At 41.6% G+C, this 21451-nt stretch overlaps 1 protein-coding gene across 1 annotated transcript; it reads right to left on the bottom strand.

The window, feature by feature from the left end:
• Positions 1 to 7772: 7772 nt before the first annotated feature.
• Positions 7773 to 17602, bottom strand: AKIRIN1 (akirin 1). Its single transcript, XM_042950619.1, has 5 exons — positions 17286 to 17602; positions 12385 to 12525; positions 9937 to 10071; positions 8661 to 8732; positions 7773 to 8007 (listed from the first exon to the last, which is right to left on the bottom strand). Exons 1-5 carry the CDS (start codon positions 17503 to 17505, stop codon positions 7997 to 7999), a joined length of 579 nt encoding a protein of 192 aa, XP_042806553.1. The 5' UTR covers positions 17506 to 17602; the 3' UTR covers positions 7773 to 7996.
• Positions 17603 to 21451: the final 3849 nt, after the last annotated feature.

Genomic DNA, 21451 nt, shown 5'->3' with positions numbered 1-21451 from the left:
AGTGTCATTTTAGGACGACGTCAAAGAACTTTATGTGCAGAAGCCTCAGCAGTCCAGTTCTTCCATTCGGTGTTCCGGAAGCCGAGGCGCAGAGACCCAGTGAAATACGACTAGGCGTTCGCCGGGGCGATCACGGCTATTTGTTCTGACCTAGTAGAGCCTTGCTCCCAATTTCATCGCATGAGAATGGCCTGATGACCTAATCTAAGCCCCCGGTATCACCCCTTAGTCATAATCCGAGAAAAGCTTTATCACTACTCTCCGAATATTGGGAACTACATTGGGAACTTCAGGCCCGTATCTGATACCACTGCTACATTTGGGGAAGACGGTCGGGAAACTTTCCCCCACCCTCACCCTGAAGCCCCCAGCTATGTGATAGATACAAAAGCGCCAATACACAGAGGCTTGCTGGCTTAGTGGGTGGAGCATGTGACTCGATCTGGGCATTGTGAGTTCAAGTCCAACCTTGGGTGTAGCGATTACTACAAAAAATAAAGCGTAGGATGGCTTGGAATATACTGGAAACCAGAGGGATCATTTAGAACTAAAAATGAATGTGTGGACTGAGGGTTGAGAAGATACCAAATTGAAGATGCAACAGGACCAGGAACTAATGAAGCAGAACTTTTAAGTGGGAAGGCTGTGCCAGGTTCATGGTGATAGGTGTAACTTAATACTGGCAAACATTCCATCACTAGAATTAACTCCCCTCATTCGGACACGTAAAGCTGCCCCTTTACTTTAGGTTTCCCAAGTGGTATGATTGCATGAAGAAACCACACTGTTAAGGCCAATGGCAGTAGTCTACTGTACCTGACGTATTTATCATCGTAAGTTAACACACTGGAGGGGTGCATTGCTGGCTCATTTGGTAGAACAGGAGACTCTTGTTCTGAGGGTCATAACTTCAACCCCCACATAGGACACAGAGCAGACTTAAAATAAAAATAAATGAACACACTGGAGTCTGGTTTTATAGACCAATACAGATTTATTAGTGAGTCAGCCTTCCTGAGTACAGATCAGGGTAAACTACCTGGAGGGAACCTGCCAGGGCAGCTGAGTAGTCTTCCCCAGGAAACACCCTGATCTCTCTGTCCAGATGCACAGACACTTATGAAAGCAAGTTTTATCACATTTCTTCCCATAGACTGTGACCTTTTCTAGGGTAAGGACTACATCTCTCGTAATCCTGGCTGCAGAGACAGAACCTACCAAAGGCTTAAAATTACTTGATCTGAGAGTCAAAGAAGAGTTTCAGGTAGTGTGCTGATTGACTGGAAAAGGGAAGGAGCAGCCACATAATTTACTCACTCATCATTTAAGAGCCAAGAATAAAGCACCTGGCTGGCTCTTACTCTCAGGGTTGTGAATCCAACACCCACACTGGGTGTGGAGATAACTTAAAAATAAAAAATAAATCTTAAAGAAAAAAGCCACGAACAGAGAGAGGAGCTCAAGGTGCTGATAACTGCTCAATATAGTGAAAGAGTCATGTAGACACATAAATGCATTATACAGCTTTATAAAGGCATAAAATGAAGTGCTGAAATGAAGTACTATGTAAGAGTACACCTCCTTATAACTTCCTTACAATCCAACTTAGGCACCTAGTTACTCACATTACCGTTTTATTTCTTTGAACACTTTATTATTTTATTATTTTTTTTTAAACATTTATTTATTTTTGAGAGAGAGGGGTGGGAAGGGGTAGAGACAGGAAGACAGAGAATCCGAAGCAGGCTATGTGCTGTGAGCACAGAGCCCAATGTGGGGCTCAAACTCACAAACTGAGATCATGACATGAGCTGAAATCAAGAGTTGGCCACTTAACCAACTGAGCCACCCAGGCACCCCTAAACACTTTTAAATCTTGGATTAATTTGTTTTACTAGTTTGCCTGTTTTACCTCATAAGAATATGAGCACAAGAGCAGGAACCTTGTCTGTCCAGCTCAGTGGTATATTCCTGGTGCCCAGAACAGTACTTGCCAAATAGTAGGTGCTCAATTAACATTTATCAAATGAACAGGTAACTCTGCCTTGAAGAAGGGGGCAGAAAGACAACTGCCACTTGAGTGGGTAATTGTCAAGTAAGAAGGGCTTTAATTCCAGGCAATGGAACGGGAGCACCATTAAAAATGACAGACTGAGTTGGTGCAGGGGACATTTTCAGGAAAATTTCTCAATAATCCATGTAAAGTGCTTTTACGAGATAGATTTAAGAGAATCTATGCAAACAAAAAAAACCCACAGCAGCAGTTATGGAACTGGGCTGGATTAGCTAAGCGAGGGGCAAAGACAAGCCAAACCAAAAGAAAAAGGATCTTTTCAAAGTCTGTCTCTGTGAAGAGGGAAAATGAGACCAGACAGATCCTTCATAAGGATCATGCTCTTTTTAAGTTTATATATTCATTTTGACAGAGAGAGAGAGAGAGAGAGAGAGAGAGAGAGAGAGAGAGAGAGAGAACAGGCATGCAAGCATGAGAGGGGCAGAGAGAGAATCCCAAGCAGGCTCTGCACTGTCAGTGTAGACCTCAATGTGGGGCTCAAACTCATGAATCATGAGACTGATCACGACCTGAGCCGAAATCAAATGCTTAACCAACCAAGCCACCCAGGCACCCCAGGACCATGCTCTTCTTAGCCAGGCAAAACCAGAGCCATGTTTAATCATCCTTCCCAATCAATGTATAGGCCTTTGTTATCTCTAGACCAAAAAAAGGCTCTTTAACTGGTCAACCTGTTCTCTAGTTTGGTATTTGCCCTTCTGTCTTATATTTACTCCTGAATTAGTTTCCCCCAAACTCTCCAGATTCCCACAGATTAACAGCTAAATGCCTACTAGTCAAAACCCTTCATTATCTAGCCCCTACTACCTAGCTTCAAGCTCTCTTCCTGGGATCTACAAGTTTTCTACTTCGACTAAACAAGAATGTCCTCACTGCATACCACCATGAGTTCCCACCACCCAGCCTTTGCTCATTTCAAGCCCCCAATTCCTATTTTTGCCTGAGCTTTATTCATCTTTTGAAAACTTGCTCCAGCTCTACCTTCCCAAATGAAAACTTCTCTGATCCCTATTACTTAGAACCATCTCTTCCTTTCCTTAGTCCATTATCTGTACCATTCACACAACACTTAGCAACTTTTACCTTGCCTTACATTCCTTGCTAGACTCTGACTCTCGGAGGTCAAGAACCGAATGCCTAAGTCATTTATGTATATTAATTCCATACCAGGTATTGTGGATACAAGACCGACTAGGGCTACTTACAAAACCTGTTGGTCTTTAAAAACTCAAATATCTGCCCTTCACAAATAAAGAACTTAGAAGACAACAGTAATGCTTGCCGAAGGATTGGAAAAACACTCAAAGCCAGTATAAACATGTCTTTCCCTACTTATCTTCCATTAACATGAAGGCATGTTGGGTACCAAGCTACATTAAGCACCTTCACCAAAGCTCTGATGAGACGAAAAACACAGGAACTTGCACTTCCAGAAATTGAGCATCAGGAAGTTTGAATCAGCCTATTGCTAAGACCAACTAAAAAGCAACTGAAATATAAAAATTATTTTCTTAGAAGCATAAAAAAGGCTAACTAGGTAATAAAGAATTACTGAGCCAAAATCTGAAAACCCAGAAAGCTTACAACTCAAAGCTGTGCTTTCTATTAAGGCATCTGTTAATCTGGAAGATGCCCCTGGATACCTGCACTGTACTTTCAGAAGCCTCATGGACTGAAGGGGACAAAAATCAAAACCTAAGACCAGCTAAAGGTGGGAACCCCCATCACAGACTGGGATTTCAAAGTATTACACTTTTAAGATACAGGTGAAACAAAAGTAAATCAGTCTTCACACTGACTTGAGACCTGGTTGTGTGCCATCTGGATGATCTAGGGAACCTCCAGCTTTCAGTATGAATTAAGGTTTGGTAATATTCCCAGGTAAAGGCAACCAGAAATCCTTCTAGAGGTAGATGCCTCATCCTTATCCTGTTTATTCCTATAATTAATTGTTCAAATATAGTATTCAGCTCATAGAGAACCTGGCACATGTAGAGACAAGACACTATGAGCAACAATCAGTAAAAACAAGAGACCATTAAGACTTCAGTTACTTAAATTTTAGACAAATTTAGGTAATTTTCCAATCCTCCCTACAATGAAGTGCTAATTATTTGCAAGTATCATTTGGGGTGAGTAGCTGGAGATTTTTCCCTAAGTAAACGTGCTTTCTTCCTGAAGGTGTCAACATTATTCAAGGTCCAGTTTAACTGTACCTGTAGACTATAGCATTCTCTGAAGCCATTTTCAAGGAAATAATCACTAGGGCAGCAATCAAGTCACTGTTCCTTAAGAACAACACTTAACAATTTTTAAACCTATGCTATCTTCTGATAAACATCAAATTCCTACACCCACATTTGTATCTCAATTTCAAAATTAACTATGCTAAAAATAAAAGTCATCCTAAGCATCCACCCCCAATAGCATGTTCCCTGTCCCCATCTTTGAGAATCCTTGCTTTGAAAACTTCATTAGCTTTTTCTGTTAAGATATTCACTTTAGCAATCATTTGTAAGCAGAGACTTTTTTTTTAAAAAATCATGCCACAACCTGAGGTGTAACTCCCCTAGAGATAACAAATTAAGGCACTGGTCCACCAATCCATGATGCACCAAGTTTGCCTTGTTTGTGAGCTTTTCAAATGTGTATCAGTGCTACAGTTGCAAGGGCCCGCAAACTTTTTTGTGAAGAGCCAGAGAAAGTATTTTCAACTCTGTGGCCCATACTGTTTCTGGAGTTGCAAACTGTGAAAAGCAGCCACAGATGCAAACAAATAGGTGTGGCAGTATTTCAGTAAAACTTTATTCACAAAAACAGGCCTTAGTTTGCTGACCCCTGCTATAGTGAATAACAAAATACAGATTCACCGCAAGGCATTACTGAATTCATTTGTCATTCATCTTTTATTGTTTTCTTAGTCAAACACTTAAAAGTACAAATTCTAATTGGAGAATGTGATATTTTGAGGTTAACAAAGGGCTATTTATTCATACTGGAAAGTTGAGAATTGCTGCTGCAGAAAGGAAGGTTTGGCCTTCAGATCTGATGAAGACCACTGTAAAGAAACCTGCTATTAACAGTTTCAAATGCATATTTTGTGTCCCAGGCTGTGGCTACTTTCTTCACATGGGCTATTTAATTTAGTCTCGCATTTGAAAACAAAACCCAATGATGTACATACAATTAACCCTCATTTTGCAGACAAGAAAACTATGGCTCACAAAGTTCAGTAGCTTGGCAAGGCTGATGTAACAAACTAAAACTCTAGGGCTACACACATCCAAAGGCCATTCTTTAACTACTACACAAGCCAACCAATCCTCCCTGGCGGGCAGAGAAGATTCACCATGTTTGAGAGGCTGGCCCAAATTCTTATACTCCCTGATGTTGTTCTCCTTGGGGAGCTCTTAACAGTCATCTCCATCTCAGGAACCTTCATCTCCCCTGTACTCCTCTGACCTAAGCATGAACACTTACTCCTTTCATTCCCCTTCAGCTTAAGATTTTACCAAAAGAAGGTAACAAATGGAATTAAAACCAAAAATTTTAACTAGCTCAGTAGATATGGCTGTTCTGAGACCACAGGTCTTGGCCCATTGTTATAGATCTCTGTAGATCAACTTCTTCCCTGGACACTGACCTACTTCCATGGGACAAAGACGCTTCCCTACCTGGCAACGCCCGTGTTTAATAAGCTCTAGAAATCAAGCTCTGGAGAAAAACTCCTTTTGCTACTCTAAGGCCTACATTATAGGTCCTCATTTTCTGTCCTAGGAACTGTCTCTTCTCTGGATAAAACACTAAACAAACATGTCTAGTCCCTTTTGAGGAGATTCTAAAACCCAGCCATGGTGGTCTTACCCTATGGCCCCAAAGGGCAACCATACCGTAACAGCCTAACAACACTGGGTGCAGTGAGAGTGTCTATCAGTTTCCTTATAGAAACTTACCCTACCTCCCAGCCAGAAGTATTTAGTGGGAACGGGGCTGACACTTGCAACAGTGAGCAAGCAAGCATGTCACTGATTACACTGATTCTGTAACAATACTTCAGTGCAGCAGTATTCCCTATTCCTGATCCTCCTTTCAGGACTTTTCATGGCTCCCAAGGCTGCCCTACCCTTGTTTTGGTGTGACTATCCCACTGTAAGGCCACTCCCATGACAGCCACTGCTATGCTCCTCTTCCAGGAACAAGTAACTACCCTGGAAAAAGAAGAGATGAAACAAACTACCCTTCAAATATGAAGTAAAATAGTGCTTTAATTATTAAAAGATCACTAATGGGCTTTTTAAAAAGTCTATAAATCTTAAATGTAATGTTTTACTGGGGAAATGGTTATAGCAGCCTCCCATAAATTATTTGAATTAATAAACATTATCACAGTATTAAGAAGGCAAGGTAAACAAATAGCTTAAGTATTTTATTTGTTTGCAACTAAGCTTGTTAACACTATATAATGAAAATGTACAAAGAATAATGTTGCAGTTTTTGGTTAGATTTAAGTCAAAGACATTCATTAATAAGGAATCTTCGAATATGAATATTCCAGAATTTCTCTAAGCCATCTGATCAGAACGACTGTCTCTGAATATTACCTTACTTTGGAAGGTACTGGCGTACATTTGAATTAAACTCAGAATTTTTCAAAATAAGCCCTACTTAATAAAACTATTCTATATTCAAACTAAAACAATTTTAATAGAACTCTCCTTTCCAGAAACAATGATAAAGGAAACAAGGCATTTTGTAAAATGTGGTCCTGAACAAGTCACAGTAAAAAATAAATGTATACTTAACTTCCACCTCCTCAAAACAGAGGCTACTTTCTGTTCCTCGGCCTCGGAACAAGGTGAAGAACAGTCTGTAAGCAACTTTGGGCAGGGGGTTGCCAAAACAAAGCTCAAGCAGTTGAACGTGGTCACCTCCTAAAAAGAATTTGGGGGAACCTGACCAAAGGATCCTAATTCTGTTTGTAATAACCGATTCAAAGGCGAAACGGCTCCTCCCAAGTAGCAGTGCCACCAGGGGCTGGCCCAGCCCCCCGCTCACCTGTGTCGTGCTCCCAAGAAAACCCTGATGCTCCTGCTCCAGGGGAGACTTTTTCTTTTTAGAGGTTCAGTGTCCAGGGAGCTCTCTGTGTGAATGAGGTGAGCACAGACTCCATGTGGGTATTTTAAGGCTTGGAGTCAAATATTTTTCAACACGGCTGGGCAGAGTCCACATGTCAAACGGCCCGTCTCCAGTTTGTCCTAATTCCTCACCACGCATTTGTAGACCTAGGACCACAGACCTTTGCTATGTCATCATAATCACATCTAATATCCATCCTAACTTATGATTCATATTCTGTGCCTGGAAACAGTCCCTGTATTTAACAATAATACCTACACATAAAACAATCCACCATTACAACTTATATGGTCACAAAACATTAATGATCTTCTGTAGACCAAGCAAATGTTTTTAACCATAATTGTCGTGCATCAAATTCACAGCCAGAATCCCCAAGATCAAAAAAATTTGCACAATACAAATAATAACTTAAAATACACACACACCCACACACACACTCACACACACTCACACACACACTTCTTACAGAACTGTGCTTGGGGAATCTCCATTTGCTGAGTGCCAGTGAGGGCATATTTTGCTAAACTGCTGCTCCAGGTATTTTTGTTTGGAAAATCTATCACAGTAGGGCACAGCTGTTTATTGGATGAGCAGAAAAGAAAGATATGCTTGTGGCAACCAGAAAGTTTTAAGGTCTTTCAAGTTGTATAAAATGGACCTGCAGAAACTAAGTGTTCTCAGGATGCAAAGTTGGAGCTGAAATGTGATACCAAACCAGTTGCAAAAAGTGTACAGCAGCCATCTCTTGAGGTCAAACCTGGTACCCAGATATGCAAGAAAGCTTCAGGACACATCTATAAATTAGGAATAAAAACAAAAGAGTTTAAGAAAACTAAAAATATAGTGTCATGCTTTTTAAAAATATTAACCAATGGGAAATGTGATAAACGGCACGAAGACACAAGTCAACACTTAAAAGGTCCTAAGTTTTCCAGAATTTAAGAAACCTGACTCAGCTTCAGTTTAGATATACAGCTATTTATTACTTTATGCTTTGAGTAACCAGTAGTTCCAAGATGTCTAGAATTAAGAAATTCTGATCACACACTTGATAAGCTAGCTTAAGGAACTCTTCCATAAATTAACAATTCAAACTATCTTTCTGCAGGAAAAGCCAGGTAACACACAAATTGGCATTGCAGTGAGACTACCTAGGTTTCAATCCTGGCTGAACTACTAGCTTTATGAGCTTGAACAAATTATTTAACCTCTTTAAGTGTTATCCTTACCTATAAAATGGGGCTAATGACAGTTCCTCCCTTTCTGTATATTAAATAAACTCCATGAGGATTTAAAGGGCTTTACACAGTGCTAGACATTTTCTTTTTTAATGTTAGTTAATATTTAGCTTCACAGGGGTTTTGCTCTCAGGAGACAAGGTATTCAGTATCAAGATCTTGCTCCTGGAAGTTTTGGAAAATTCAAAGAAAAACTTGGCAATACTTACAGCTTGTTGGCCTTGTCCCATACCGTCGCATAATCTGATCATGTGTGAATTTCACAAAAGATTCATATTGTTCTGTAAGGGGAAAGACAGTATATACTATAACAATAAATTCTCCCCTGGTTTTTCAAGAATCAAGTGTCAGGATCAGAGCTAGCTTCCCAGTTTAAGTTATCTACTCTCAGACTCTCCTTTGTAACAGCCAGAGGTGTGTTACTTCCTCTTAGATCCCAGAGCCAAATCTCTGGCTCCTACATTTGGTCACTAATCATCTATAATAGTCCGACTCTTGATTTCAACTCAGGTCATGATCTCAGTTTGTGAGATAGAGCCCCATGTCAGGCTCCACACTGACCGCATGGAGACTGCTTGGGATTCTCTCTGCTCCTCTGCCGCTTATGCATGTGCTCTCTCAAAAATATAAAATAAACTTTTAAAAATTAATTAATTTAATTAAAAAAATAAAGGGGAACTCCATGAACAGAGAAGTGACTCAGAGTCAACTGAACGATTTGGGGGTGAGGGCAGAAGGGAAATGATATATTGGAGCTGCTTCTAATATACATTATTAGTATATTAAAGGATCAAAGAAGTTCAACTATAAAGAAACCCATTTAACTTTGTTGTTAAACCAACAGTTGGTTTAACAGTTCTCAATATAAGGCAGAGTTTCTAACATTCTGAGGAACCATGTGGTGTAGGTCACCAGATTAGGAAATAATACTGTTACAGGAAGAAGTTGTTGCCAAAAACCTCTCTGATCACAACATTGTCCCCTTTCACTACATGGGTATTACTTTGTATTCCTGATTCAGATCTCTTCCTTTCACAAAAGGCTCTACTTGTTGACATCACTATCAACTCCTTTGTTCTAACCTGAGCTGTGCTTTCCAAACTTCACTCTAATGTACCTCGGAATCACAGGATATCTGACTTTCCACATCCACCAAGTGACTCCCACCAGAAGGCTGAATATACGGACTATACTCCACTCCTCCCAACCACCTGTAAGGAGGTTAACCCAAATAATCTACTTAACACCTTTATTTACATGGAAAATTTTCAAAAGAAAAGCTTAGTTTATCTCATTTCAGAAATATAAATGAAAAGCCTTTCCATAAAAGTATAAATGAAATGTTTAGAATCACCAGAGAGTAACAATATTCACAACTCATTAAACCTTCTTACATGAGGTCCAGCTCTTTTTCTAAGTTACCATTTAACTGAACCTTATTTACTGAACCCTATTAACAATGGCATAGCCGCTGCCTCAGCCTACCTGCTAGTTTGGTATTGAGGATTTGCTCATACTCCTCCCGAATTTTATCTTCGTAGTCTTTTAAGAGACGCTCACATATTATTCCAACTTGTCGGAGGGTAAAAGTGGGCTGGTCCTTCTTCATCCAGGAGGTACCTGGCCAAAAGACAAACCTAGTTTTGTTTTGTTTTTATAAGATTTTAAGTAGTCTCTACACCCAATGTGAAGCTCAAACTCAACCCCGAGAATAAAAGTTGCATGCTCTACCGACTGATCCAGCTGGGTGCCCCAAGACAAATCCAGTCTCAACAGTACACTCTAGTTCTAAGGCTCAGAATGAATAACTTTATGCAAACAGTCCTAAGGTACAAAAACTGTTTAGGAAAATGTTATTTTTCACAACTCTACATGGAATATTTTCATAAAATTCTCTGAACTTCTGCCATTAGTCTTACAAAGTAAGGCCAAAGGTAAATTGAGAAGCAGGAGGAACAATGTAAGCCCATATTCAATGCTCACTTGGTAAAGAACAAGAACAAAAAGTTGATATAAAGCCTCTACTCTGGATTAGAGAAAGCAGATTCACAGAGCTACCCAAACCCTTGGAGATTATCTAGACCTCTGTTTAAGTGAGGTGGTGCATCATAATTACCTATAGAATTTACAAAAAGATACACGTTCTGATTTAATTCTGGGTTAGGGCCTGGCTACCTTTTAAGTTCCACAGGTGACTCTGAAAAGAAATGGCTAGGAGTCTGATGCTTAGGAGACCAAGTGATTTGCCCACTATGAAAAAATGTTAGCAAAGTCACTGAAATATGAATGAAGGAGACAGTTAAGCACTACATATCTCATCCTTGATCCCTTTTGAATCTAGGAAGAGAAGAGTGAAATGTTCTTAAGATGGAGTTAGAAACCAAAACATCCACTGGAATGCTAGAAAACATGGAAATTGGGTTCCTGATCCTGGGAAAAACAGCAGCTCCTTTGGTAGCCCAGTTATGAGTTTTGCCCAGAATGAGTTTCTTCAGCCCACTTAATCTATGAGCCATTTAACACTCTGAAACAAGTCGTTTTTACTTAAACCAAAACCAAAATTTCTTCTCTACAAATGAAACCTGACCAAAAGTTCTACCCAGGCATCCCTGTATTGTTTTTCTGCACCCATAACATATTCTATTACTTCAAAATTCTATTACTAAAATCTCAAAAGAAAATTAAAGACAGACCTGCTAACTATTACCACTGAAAGGTCTACCACTCATGGGGGACCTGGGTAGCTCAGTCCATTGAACGTCCAACTTTGGTTCAAGTCATGATCTTGGGGTTTGTGGGTTTGAGCCCCAAGTCAGGTTCTGTGCTGACAGCTCAGAGCCTGAGCCTACTTCAGATTCTGTGTCTCCCTTTCTCTCTGCCCCTCCCCGGCTTGCACCCTCTCTGTCTCTCTCAAAAATAATTAAACATTAAAACAAAGAAAAAGAAAATTCTGCCACTCATGAATGTACAAGAGCAATTTAAAAGGGTGTTGTGAGGACCTTTGGGTTATAAGACAAAAATTATTTGAGGTGAAATTCATATAAAATGAACCACTTTAAAGTGAACAATTCAGTGTCATTTAGTAACAATTTTGGGACAACATTTATCTAGTTTCAAACTATTTCCACCACACCAAAGAAACACCCCTTACCTATTAAGCTTTTCCCCTCTTATTCCTCTCTCTCCCTAGGTCCTGGTCAACACAATTTGTGTTCTGTAAGGAGACGATTTTTAATAAAGGTAATCTTTAACTCTCAGAACTATTAAAAAGTAGAATACTTTGTGAGGAAAAACTCCTTTACTGTTAAAAGGACAGAATTTACCACCAATGGAGATGTTTGAACACTAGCCTGTTAACTATTTGCAGGGATATGGCAGGCAAGACTGATGGTTGAACTATGTGACCATGAAGATTCTACAACCCTGAGATTCTATTTTTGAGCACATCCTCTCTGACCACCTGTCAATGTTATAGGGCAGTGCTGTCACACAAACTTGTGCAGTGATGGAAATGTCCCATAATTGTGCTAATACTAGAACTACATGTGGCTACTCGGCACTTGAAATGTGGCTACTGCATCCAAGAAACTACATGTTAAAATGTTATTAAATCTTAATTAACTAAAATCTAAACAGCCACATGTGGCTAATGTAATGACTATGATATTAGACACTGCAGTTACAGAGGGCACTTCTGCATTGGGTGGATGAAAGAAGCCCAATCAAATCAACCTAAGGTTTTTTTCCAATTTCATGACTCTATGGTTTCAAAACTATTTATAAGTAGTAATATAGTGCATACACTGTACCAATTTTATTGCTTTAGATGAAATCAATTCTGGATTAGGAAACCATCATTTGAAGTAGCATTTACCGTTTTTTTTTCCCATTTACAAACTCTTAAATGGTCTGTCCACATTAATACTCACTTACCTGGAGAACTAGGTGCTGTGAGTGCTGTAGAATGAGGCTGACTTTCCGAAGTACAAGCTTCACTCTGATTAAGAACAACTTCTAATTGTCTCCACCTCTGATAACGACTATATTCTTGTTTTATGTTCTGAAAAATTTGTTCTAATAAAAAAGAAACACACTTTTTGAGCATTCACTTTATTGTGCCATTTCTTCAAACTTCTTGTCTCTTCCCCCATGTTATTAATATTAGCAAGAAAAATGTCGATACTGAATAAAGTACTCCTCCTAGAACTCCCACAGTATGCCCTCTTACTGCTATTTTAACAATACACAGAAGAGCAGCTATTTTAGCATAAGCCTCCCAGATAGTTCCCTTTGCTTGTCTTCCTGTGACAGTGAAGACCAGATCTGCTGTTTGCTTTAGGATTAACGAGTACAACTTACAGCAAAATAAAAAAAATTCATCCTTCACCTAACAAGGAGCTACTTTTCATCTCCATTAAGCTGCACAATTTTACAAACTAGCATATTAGGGGGATTCTCTTACACAGGCCTTCTAAAAATGAAACTCTTGCCCCAGTTGGGACTCAAGATCTTTGGGTGAGAGGACACCAGAAATCCCGGACACAGACCATGGGAAGACCTGAGATGTACTGCTTGGAATTGATGATAAGGGCTTAGAAAAGAACTTTCTGATCCTAGGAGGCAATATTTGATAGGATTCAGATTACTGTTCTGAGTCAAAGCAGTCCTGAACCAAATTTGCTAATGCTATTGAAGGGAATCCAGGACACACAAATTCACTTTCAAGTACATTCCTAGAGACAACAAAGAGTCTGGAAGGAGGTGGTTTTCAAGTTTTTCAAGTTTTTCGTTTTTGTGGTAGAATATGTATCCACTTTCCAGATAATAAAGCCTCTTTATCAAACACAAAACCCAGAAAATCATATCGCCACCCTACTCATGTTATTCTAATGTATACTCTGCTATAATTTTATTTTTTAAATGGGATTAAGTGTTAATAATGCCATTTTGCTTCTTCCTAGCTATGTGACTATGACCTTGGAAAAGTCATTCAGGATCTTTAGCCTAGTTCTTCAATATAAATGTTAAATGCCTACCTGATAAAGTTTTGAAAATCAAAATCAAAGATTTTAATCTTCTAATAACAAGTGACAGTACATACAGCCCAGGAATTGACACAAACTTAAAGTAGCTCTACATGCGGCTAAATTCACTAACCCTCAGCCTAAACACACAATGTAGGATTAGCAAAACTTTCCTTTAAAAATGCTATGAAGTTCATATTTTAAGTCCCCTGAATTTATTAAGATTTCACTTCATCTTTTTTTTAATTTTTTTTTTTTTAACGTTTATTTATTTTTGAGACAGAGACAGAGCATGAACGGGGGAGGGTCAGACAGAGAGGGAGACACAGAATCTGAAACAGGCTCCAGGCTCTGAGCAGTCAGCACAGAGCCCGATGCGGGGCTCGAACTCACATACCGCGAGATCGTGACCTGAGTCAAAGACGGACGCTTAACCGACTGAGCCACCCAGGCGCCCCATGATTTCACTTCATCTTTAGAACGTATTATTCTCCAGCATATACTTGCCAGATTCAATACAAGGATGTAAGGAACTGTGAAGACTTGAAACAAGAAAGGACAAGTATGAGGACAATGCTCATGAGAACAGAAGGTCTTTGATAAACCTCTAAGTGCCTCCTGTATGGCAAAGTGAAGAAATGGAAAGATACAACTTTTAGGCTGGTTAAAGGACTAGCATATCCAAGAATTGAAACATGGCATGCAGAGAAGAAAAATAAGGAAGTTGATGTGATTTTCTCTCCAAGAAGGCCACTTAAAAAAAAAAAAGAAAATGCAAACTTCTTTTTAACAGCGGATGGTTAACTTTAGGGACATCTGGGTGGCTTAGTCAGTTAAGCATCAGACTGCTGATTTTGGCTCAGGTCATGATGTCACAGTTCATGAGATCGAGCCTGCAGTGGGCTGTGTTGAGAGCACACGGCCTGCTTGGGACTCTCTCTCTCTTTCTCTCAAAATAAATAAACATTAAAAAAAAAAAAACAAAAAACAGTGGATAGTTAACTTTAATTCTTGCCTCCTATTATTATTTGAGGTTATGCTTCCAGGTTATATCAGACTAAGCCCATCCTCAAAATTCTACAATGATTCCTAGCTGCTACAGACCAAAATCCAAACTCTTATCATGGAATTCCATGCCTTCTAAGACTTGGCCCCAAGTTATGTTTCCAGTTCCATCTCCCACTATAACCCAGTTGCATTACATTATCCTTAATTTGTACGTTTTCTGGCCTTTGCTCAAACAGTTTCCCTTTGTTTGAAATGTGGGTATCTTTCTTTTCCCAACATCATTCAAGACCCAGCTGAGGGGTGCCTGGGTGGCTCAGTCGGTTGAGCGAGCGTCCAATCTCGGCTCAGGTCATGATCTCAAGGCTTGCGGGTTCAACTCCTCATTGGGCTCTGTGCTGAGAGCTCAGAGCCTGGAGCCTGCCTGCTTCGGATTCTGTGTCCCTCTCTGTCCCTCCCCCGCTCATGCTCTGTCTGTCTCTCAAAAATGAATAAACATTAAAAAAAAAAGACCCAGCTAAAATGCTACCTCAATCTGGATATTTACTCTCCAACTCTCAAGTTTTGATCAATTAATTGCTCTGCACCTAGACTCACTCCATGTTTACAAGTTAGCAACACCCTCCTATGTCTGGTATCCACCTAGCTCATTTAAGCAATAAAAGACTTAATTTTATGTGCCTTTTCCACAAAAAGTGCTATGACACTTATCTTTTCTTTAAAGTGAAGCAGGAGTGCCTGGGTGGCTCAGTCAGTTAAGGGTCCAACTCTTGGTTTTGGCTCAGGTCATGATCTCACAGTTCTTGAGTTCAAGCCCCACGTCAGGCTTCATGCTGACAGTGAGGAGCCTGCTTGGGATTCTCTCTCCCTCTCTCTCTCTGCCCCTCCCTCACTTGCTGTCTCCCTCTCTCTCTCTCAAAATAAATAAATAAAAACTTAAAATTTCCTCCCCCCATTCTTCCTTTTCAGTCCAGAAGGCATCTTTCACTTAAGCCAAAGCATCATATAATCAATCATTCATACTTTCTTGCATGACAGAACCATACTCCAATGAGCATTAAGGAATTTGATCAATCTTTGCAAATAAATATTTTAAGTAAGATATTTTAATATAAATTGCCAAGAAGGTAGTTTGCATGATCTATGCAAAAACTAAAATTTAAGATAAAAATGCACTCCCATTACTGCACTCTGCAACACCGAAGCTTCCAAAGGCATTCCATAATCATTTACTAAACAGTTGCTGTAATATGAACTACAGGAGAATTAGTCTAAAGGGTAATATTAGAACAAATAAGATATTTGCATAAAATCCATGAAGACAGATAGGGCAAGTATTAATTCTATTTTGCAGAAGAGAGATCCAGAAAGATTATATGACTATTCTTGGTGTCTGTAGGAACAGCAGAACAAAAAATATCACTTCAAGTGGGCATTTTTGTCCCCTGATTTTGAAGGACTCTTCACAAAAAAACTTTTGCAAACATTATCTCCTTCAGTACATAGGGCTTTCCAAATAGTAAGTGATCAGGGAATTTAAAGTGTAACAGAGTTCCTTGTGGGGCAAGGATAGTCAGGTAACGGATGGGAGACTTAAAACAGAGCAAAAGCATAGTTTGGAAAAAAAAAACGTGTTGAAGTCTAGGTAAGACATAGCTGATAAATCCTTTGAATGCCAGGATAAAGAAAAGGTGAACGTGAGAGAGATCGTGTCTAGGAGAGCTTGCCTGGCAACTGCAGGAATCTTGTGAGGGGATGAGGGCCTGAAATCTGCATTATGGAGATGCAGAGGAAAAAGGAAATAAAGCCCAAAGGCATCGGTAACTGAAAGGGGGTAAGGAAAGAATGATATTAAGGAGGTCCTAAGGTTTTGCTCATGATTGAGGAATAGAAAAACACACACAAAGAAATAACTTTGCTCAAGTCCAGTTCTGAGGACCCTCCCCCATCTCCGGGAGCCCTTTAAAACTGCTACATATTAATTCTGATGCACTTTCCCCTCTATTCCTGCACAATGCGGGGGGGGGGGGGGGGGGTGGGGGGGGGGAGGAGAGGGGTTGTCCTAACTTTACAGTCACACTAGCTCTTCCCTTTCCCTGGCCAATGTGGAATCCTGACTGAAAGAGAGCCTCTGTTACGGATAGCTGAATTCCTGCTTCTGGAATCTCTGTATGTTTAAGGATTCTCAAATAAATTCTAGTTAACGACCTACCGATTTCAAGCCATATATGGTACAAGACAACAGCCATACAATTAGCAAAAACACGGCCAGTCCCTTAGAAATAGGTTCAAATCGGATTCCATGACTTCTGCGACGGCCTCCGGTCCCTAAAGACTTCAGGAAATCAGGTCTCCCTCCAAGCTACAGTACAGTGAACAGCACGCACTCAGGCCCCTTCCCAGGAACCCGCCCCCAACCCCCACCCTCAAGGCCGGCTTCGTGAGGAGAATCCCATTTTCCATGGCCCACTGGATCTGCTGGGCGGCTCTGTGCAGGCCCGGGCAGCGAAGGCAGGAGGGGCTTCGCGCACGGGAAGGGCCCAGAGCGGCCAGGGATAGCCCCATCTTCCTCTGCTCACCCCTCTAGTCTCTCCAGCTCCAGGAAAACCGAAAACGGACACTGTGGCCCCACCACCCCTCCCGGATGTCTCCCATCCCCGGAAGCGATAAGGCCCAGCGCACCCCAGTTCCCGTTTCCGAGGGCAAAGAGGGGGTCTGTGGGTGAATGAGCCCAGCGCCCAGAGCCGCCCCCCCCCCAAAAAATGCCTGGGCCTGGCTTCCTGCCAAGCCCGCAGCGCAGGTTACCCGGTGTTGGAAGGCGCCGCTCGCTCCCGGGCGGGGCGGGCTGCTGCAGAGTCGGCGGTGGGGTCTGCGTCTGGAGCAGCGGCGGCGGCTCGGCGTCCGGGGGCCTGAGGCCCGGAGTGGGGCCGGGCAGAGGGGCGCAGCGCCTCCGCTTCGGGGAACCAGGGCTCAGCAGCGCCGCCTCGAACTCCATGGGCCGCTTCAACGTCGCCCCGCACGCCATGCCGCCGAGGCACCAGAAACCAGGAGCGGACGCGGAGGCAACTGCAGGCCAACCTCCGGCTCCTCAGCGGAGCTCGCAAGCCAAGCCGGCTCCAATGGCGCCTTCAGCACCCGGCAGCGGCGCTGGCCCCGCCTCCTGTGACGTCACGGGCCCTGGCCACCGCCCGGCAGAGGGGGAAAAGCCGGAAGAGGTCCGCTCTGGGAGGCCCGTCAGCCACGTTCCGGCCCCCGGCGCCTCCCGCTGAGTAAATGGAACAATCTGGGCGGAGAGCCGGGTCGCCAAGCAACCTCGGGAAGGCCCCCGCCCCCGCCTCCGCCCCTCGCGGGGTCCCATCATCCCCCACCCCCACCCGGCGTCCCCCCACAGTTCCTCGAGCCGTCGCGCCGGGGTGGCCCCTTAGCTCTTCGCACCTGCGCGGCAGGGGCGTGGGGGAGGGGAGAGTTCGGAGTGGCCGGTGAGAGGTCGCGGGGGTCGGGTGTCTCCGAGTCCGGTAAACGTCCTTCTACTTAAACCTATCTAGGCCGCTCTAGTCCCCATAATGGAAGAGAGGGGCCTTCTGAAAGGTCTTCAAGGGTATTGCCGAGTCCAGGAAGTCTTCACTTAAGCATGACTTGAGACCTGAGGATGGACTTTAGGAAGTCCACCAATGCCATGAGATTGTGTACAAAATTGTGTGTGTGTGTTTTGGAATACGTGACCCGTATCTTCAGCTCATCAAAGGGGTCTGCTACTCAAAATAGTCAAAAACAAACAAAACCCATTGGCTTAAATCATCCTAGAATGGTGTCAGAGTATTAAGAACTTTTAAGCTGGTTACTCATTTGCCAGTCTCTCCGCATCTGACCTGGCAGCTCAGTGCTTCCTCAGGGCCATGAGAATTCTTTACAGCAGTGGCAGCTGTAAAGTGCTTTTGATAAATTCTGGAAAGGCACATAGATAACAAGAGGGTTTCGCTTTCAGAAACTGAATATGCTTATGTATTACTGGGAAGCAGGTCAAATGCTTTCAACTGTTCACCAAAGAAGCTCTGATCCAAAAAATGTTAAAACCTTCCTATAAATATTCATATACATTAAATAATGGCCATACCTCCTGGGATCTGTCTGCTTCAACATAGCCTGGGGTTTTCCAGAAAACGGTCCCAAGTTTCAGATACTCTTTTCTAACAGGCCAGCCAGATGCCAGATCAATGTGCCCCAAGATTTGAGTTGGAAAATATGGGCATGCTACCTCAGTCCCATTCTTTGTCCTTATTCTGTTGCTTTTCTCAAGATCCAAACATAGGCTAAGTGTTTTTTTTTTTTTTTAATTTATCTTTGACGAATAGCAGAAATAATTCTAAGATGACTGAGCATAACAGATGTTATATTTTATCCCATCTCTTTTTGTAAAGACATAAGGAAGGTTTACCATAGGCTAGAAAACTAGAAATAAAACATTAGGGCCAAACTAAAAAGAGATCGCAATCAGCCTGAAGTTAAACATGTCTGTGACTGAATTTGAAACTTAGTTCTGAGCTTCCTGCCTGCCAGGGCAAAAATGAAAACATAGTACATGGCATCTAAAAGGAATTAGTGCATCAGAGAAGACAGACCATAGATTTTTTGCCATAGCTAAATATTCTTTTTTTTTTTTAAAGTCAACTTCACCTCCAATGTGAAGCCCCTTGCAGGGCTCAAGCTCACCACCCTGAGATCAAGATCTGAGCTGAGATCCAGAGCTAGACGTTCAAACAACAGCCACCCAGACACCCCTAAAAATTCTAATTCTGAAGGTAGTTGCTCATTCGACCTTATTGGGAACCAGTGAATGATATAATAAAGTAATCAAGATTTGAACAATAAATGCAAAAGCAAGATTCAAACAGACATTTCTTGTTATGCCAAATAAAAGCCAAGGACATAAAAGCAACCTAGTGATGGTTATTTTTTAAGGGGCTTGTCTAATGTGTCCTAGTAAATTGTTTTCTGTGGTCTAAACTGGTCCAAAGTTAGAGCTTAGAATGTTTAAAAAGTGTGTCCCCTGAGTCATCATTAACAGCACTTTTTCTAGCTAGGGTTTTGCTGAATGCTTTGATAATCAGTCTCTTCTCTGTGATCTTTTAAAACTTTGAGCGTGCCTTGTAAGATTAGTGTTTTAAAACAGGAAGTTATAATTTGTTTACATATTTGTGCATCAAAACTATAAATTCCTTGAGAATAATAAGCAGGCCTCATTCATCTGTGTTTCCCCACCCCAGCACAGTGTTTAAATACAGTAGGGGTAGGCACAGAATAAATATTGGTCGAATGAATAAATGGTAATTATTTCGGGGTTGTTCTGTCTGTCCCTGAAAGTTGATAGTCCACATTGCTGAATGAGGGTGGATTCAGATGATTCAGAAACCAAACAAGTAGGTGGTATATCCTATTATAAGTTGCAGTTGGCAGTGGCCCAAACAGAGAGATATCCTTGAGGGAAGCAGATGGGGTACTCTGACGGCCACCCAATGTGGTGTCTCATGAGGTCACCACAGTCCAGGTCTACATTGCTTTGCATATCCAGTCACTTGACCAGTCATACACATGCACACACATTGCTAATTACCAGCACTATGCTATCATGGTGGAGGCTTCTAATGATATGAAAAGAGACACGGTTCCTAGGGCTTCCAGCCTGTTGGAGATGGCAGACATTAATCAAATCATCACAACAACAAATATATAATCACAAAGTGTGACAAGGATTATGAAGGAAAAGGAGAGAATATCATGAGAGAGTACATCGGACATCTTAACCGATCTTGGAGAATAATGAAGACTTCCCTGAAGAAGGGATATTCGAGCTAGGAATTAACTAAGCAAAGACAGGTTGGGAACATCCAAAGCTGAAGGAACAGCATATCCAATATCTTGTTATAAAAAAAACCATGATGTATTTGAAGAACCAAAAGAAGACTCAAGTGGCTGTGGTACAGGCATGAATGCAGAGAGTCAGGGAATAAAAAACTGATGAGGAAGACAGGAGCCTGATCATTTAATGCCCCATTGGCGGCCCAGAGATGTTTTACCTTTATCTTCAGAGCAGTGAGAAGCCACTTCAGGGGTTGTGGTGGGAACAAAAGAGTTTAAGTATGATCAGATTTACATTTGAAAAGATTCCTAGCAGCTGTATTGAGAACCGGTTGAAGGAGAGCAGGGGTGGATGGAAATCAGTAAAAAGGTTATTTTATCTGTCCATTTTCATGCCTGGCAGTATTAGTTTTATAATATTACAAGGAATCTTTTATGTCCCGGCAAATTCTTTCATATCCCCACCTGCGGGTATTTCTTTGCTAATTCACCCTGTGAACGCTCAGTAATAGGTTTTGGGCTCTGTTTACTGGTGCCAGTAATTGTCTGACCCAGGAGCATGGCTGGACTAAAGTTGGCGATGGGAGTGAAAGGAAAGAAGGATACCATCTTCCAAAATCTTCCAGAATTCTTTGCCTAAAGTTTTCAAGAGTAGTCTATATTTGCTGTCTTCTTTTACATGCTTCCTACCCACCAAGCACCAACCCACATCAGTCTGATTTCTGCCCCTCCCATTCCACTAAAACAGGTAAAGTCACCAATGATCTCCAAGCTATGGAGAGAAGTGGACTGATTTGAGCAAAGTTTAGAAGATAAAATGAACAAGGTCACCTGGCTGGTTCAGTAGGTAGAGCAGGAGACTCTTGATCTCAGGGTCCTGAGTTCAAGCCCCATGTCAGGCACAGAGCCTACTTAAGAAAAATAAAATAGGGATGCCTTGCTGGCTAGGTCAGAAGAGTATGCAACTCTTGATCTGAGGGTCATGAGTTCAAGTCCTATGTTGGGTGCAGAGATCCCTAAGAAAAACAAATGAACTTTAAAAAAATATTAAAAATAAGGGTACCTAGGTGGCTCAGTCAGTTAAGTGACCGACTCTTGATTTCAGCTCAGGTCAG

This window comes from Panthera leo, chromosome C1 (assembly GCF_018350215.1).
Source record: "Panthera leo isolate Ple1 chromosome C1, P.leo_Ple1_pat1.1, whole genome shotgun sequence".
Taxonomy (NCBI): domain Eukaryota; kingdom Metazoa; phylum Chordata; class Mammalia; order Carnivora; family Felidae; genus Panthera; species Panthera leo.
Note: the sequence above shows the minus strand (reverse complement) of the source record. Positions and strands in the feature narration are given on the sequence as shown.

Coding starts and splice junctions, on each gene's coding strand:
- AKIRIN1 (XM_042950619.1), bottom strand. CDS start 17,505: ATGGCGTGCGGGGCGACGTTGAAGCGGCCCATGGAGTTCGAGGCGGCG. Junction 10,072..12,384: donor CACAGCACCTAGTTCTCCAG/GTAAGTGAGTAT, acceptor TCTTTTGGCCAG/GTACCTCCTGGATGAAGAAG. Junction 8,733..9,936: donor CCTCAATACCAAACTAGCAG/GTAGGCTGAGGC, acceptor TTCCCCTTACAG/AACAATATGAATCTTTTGTG.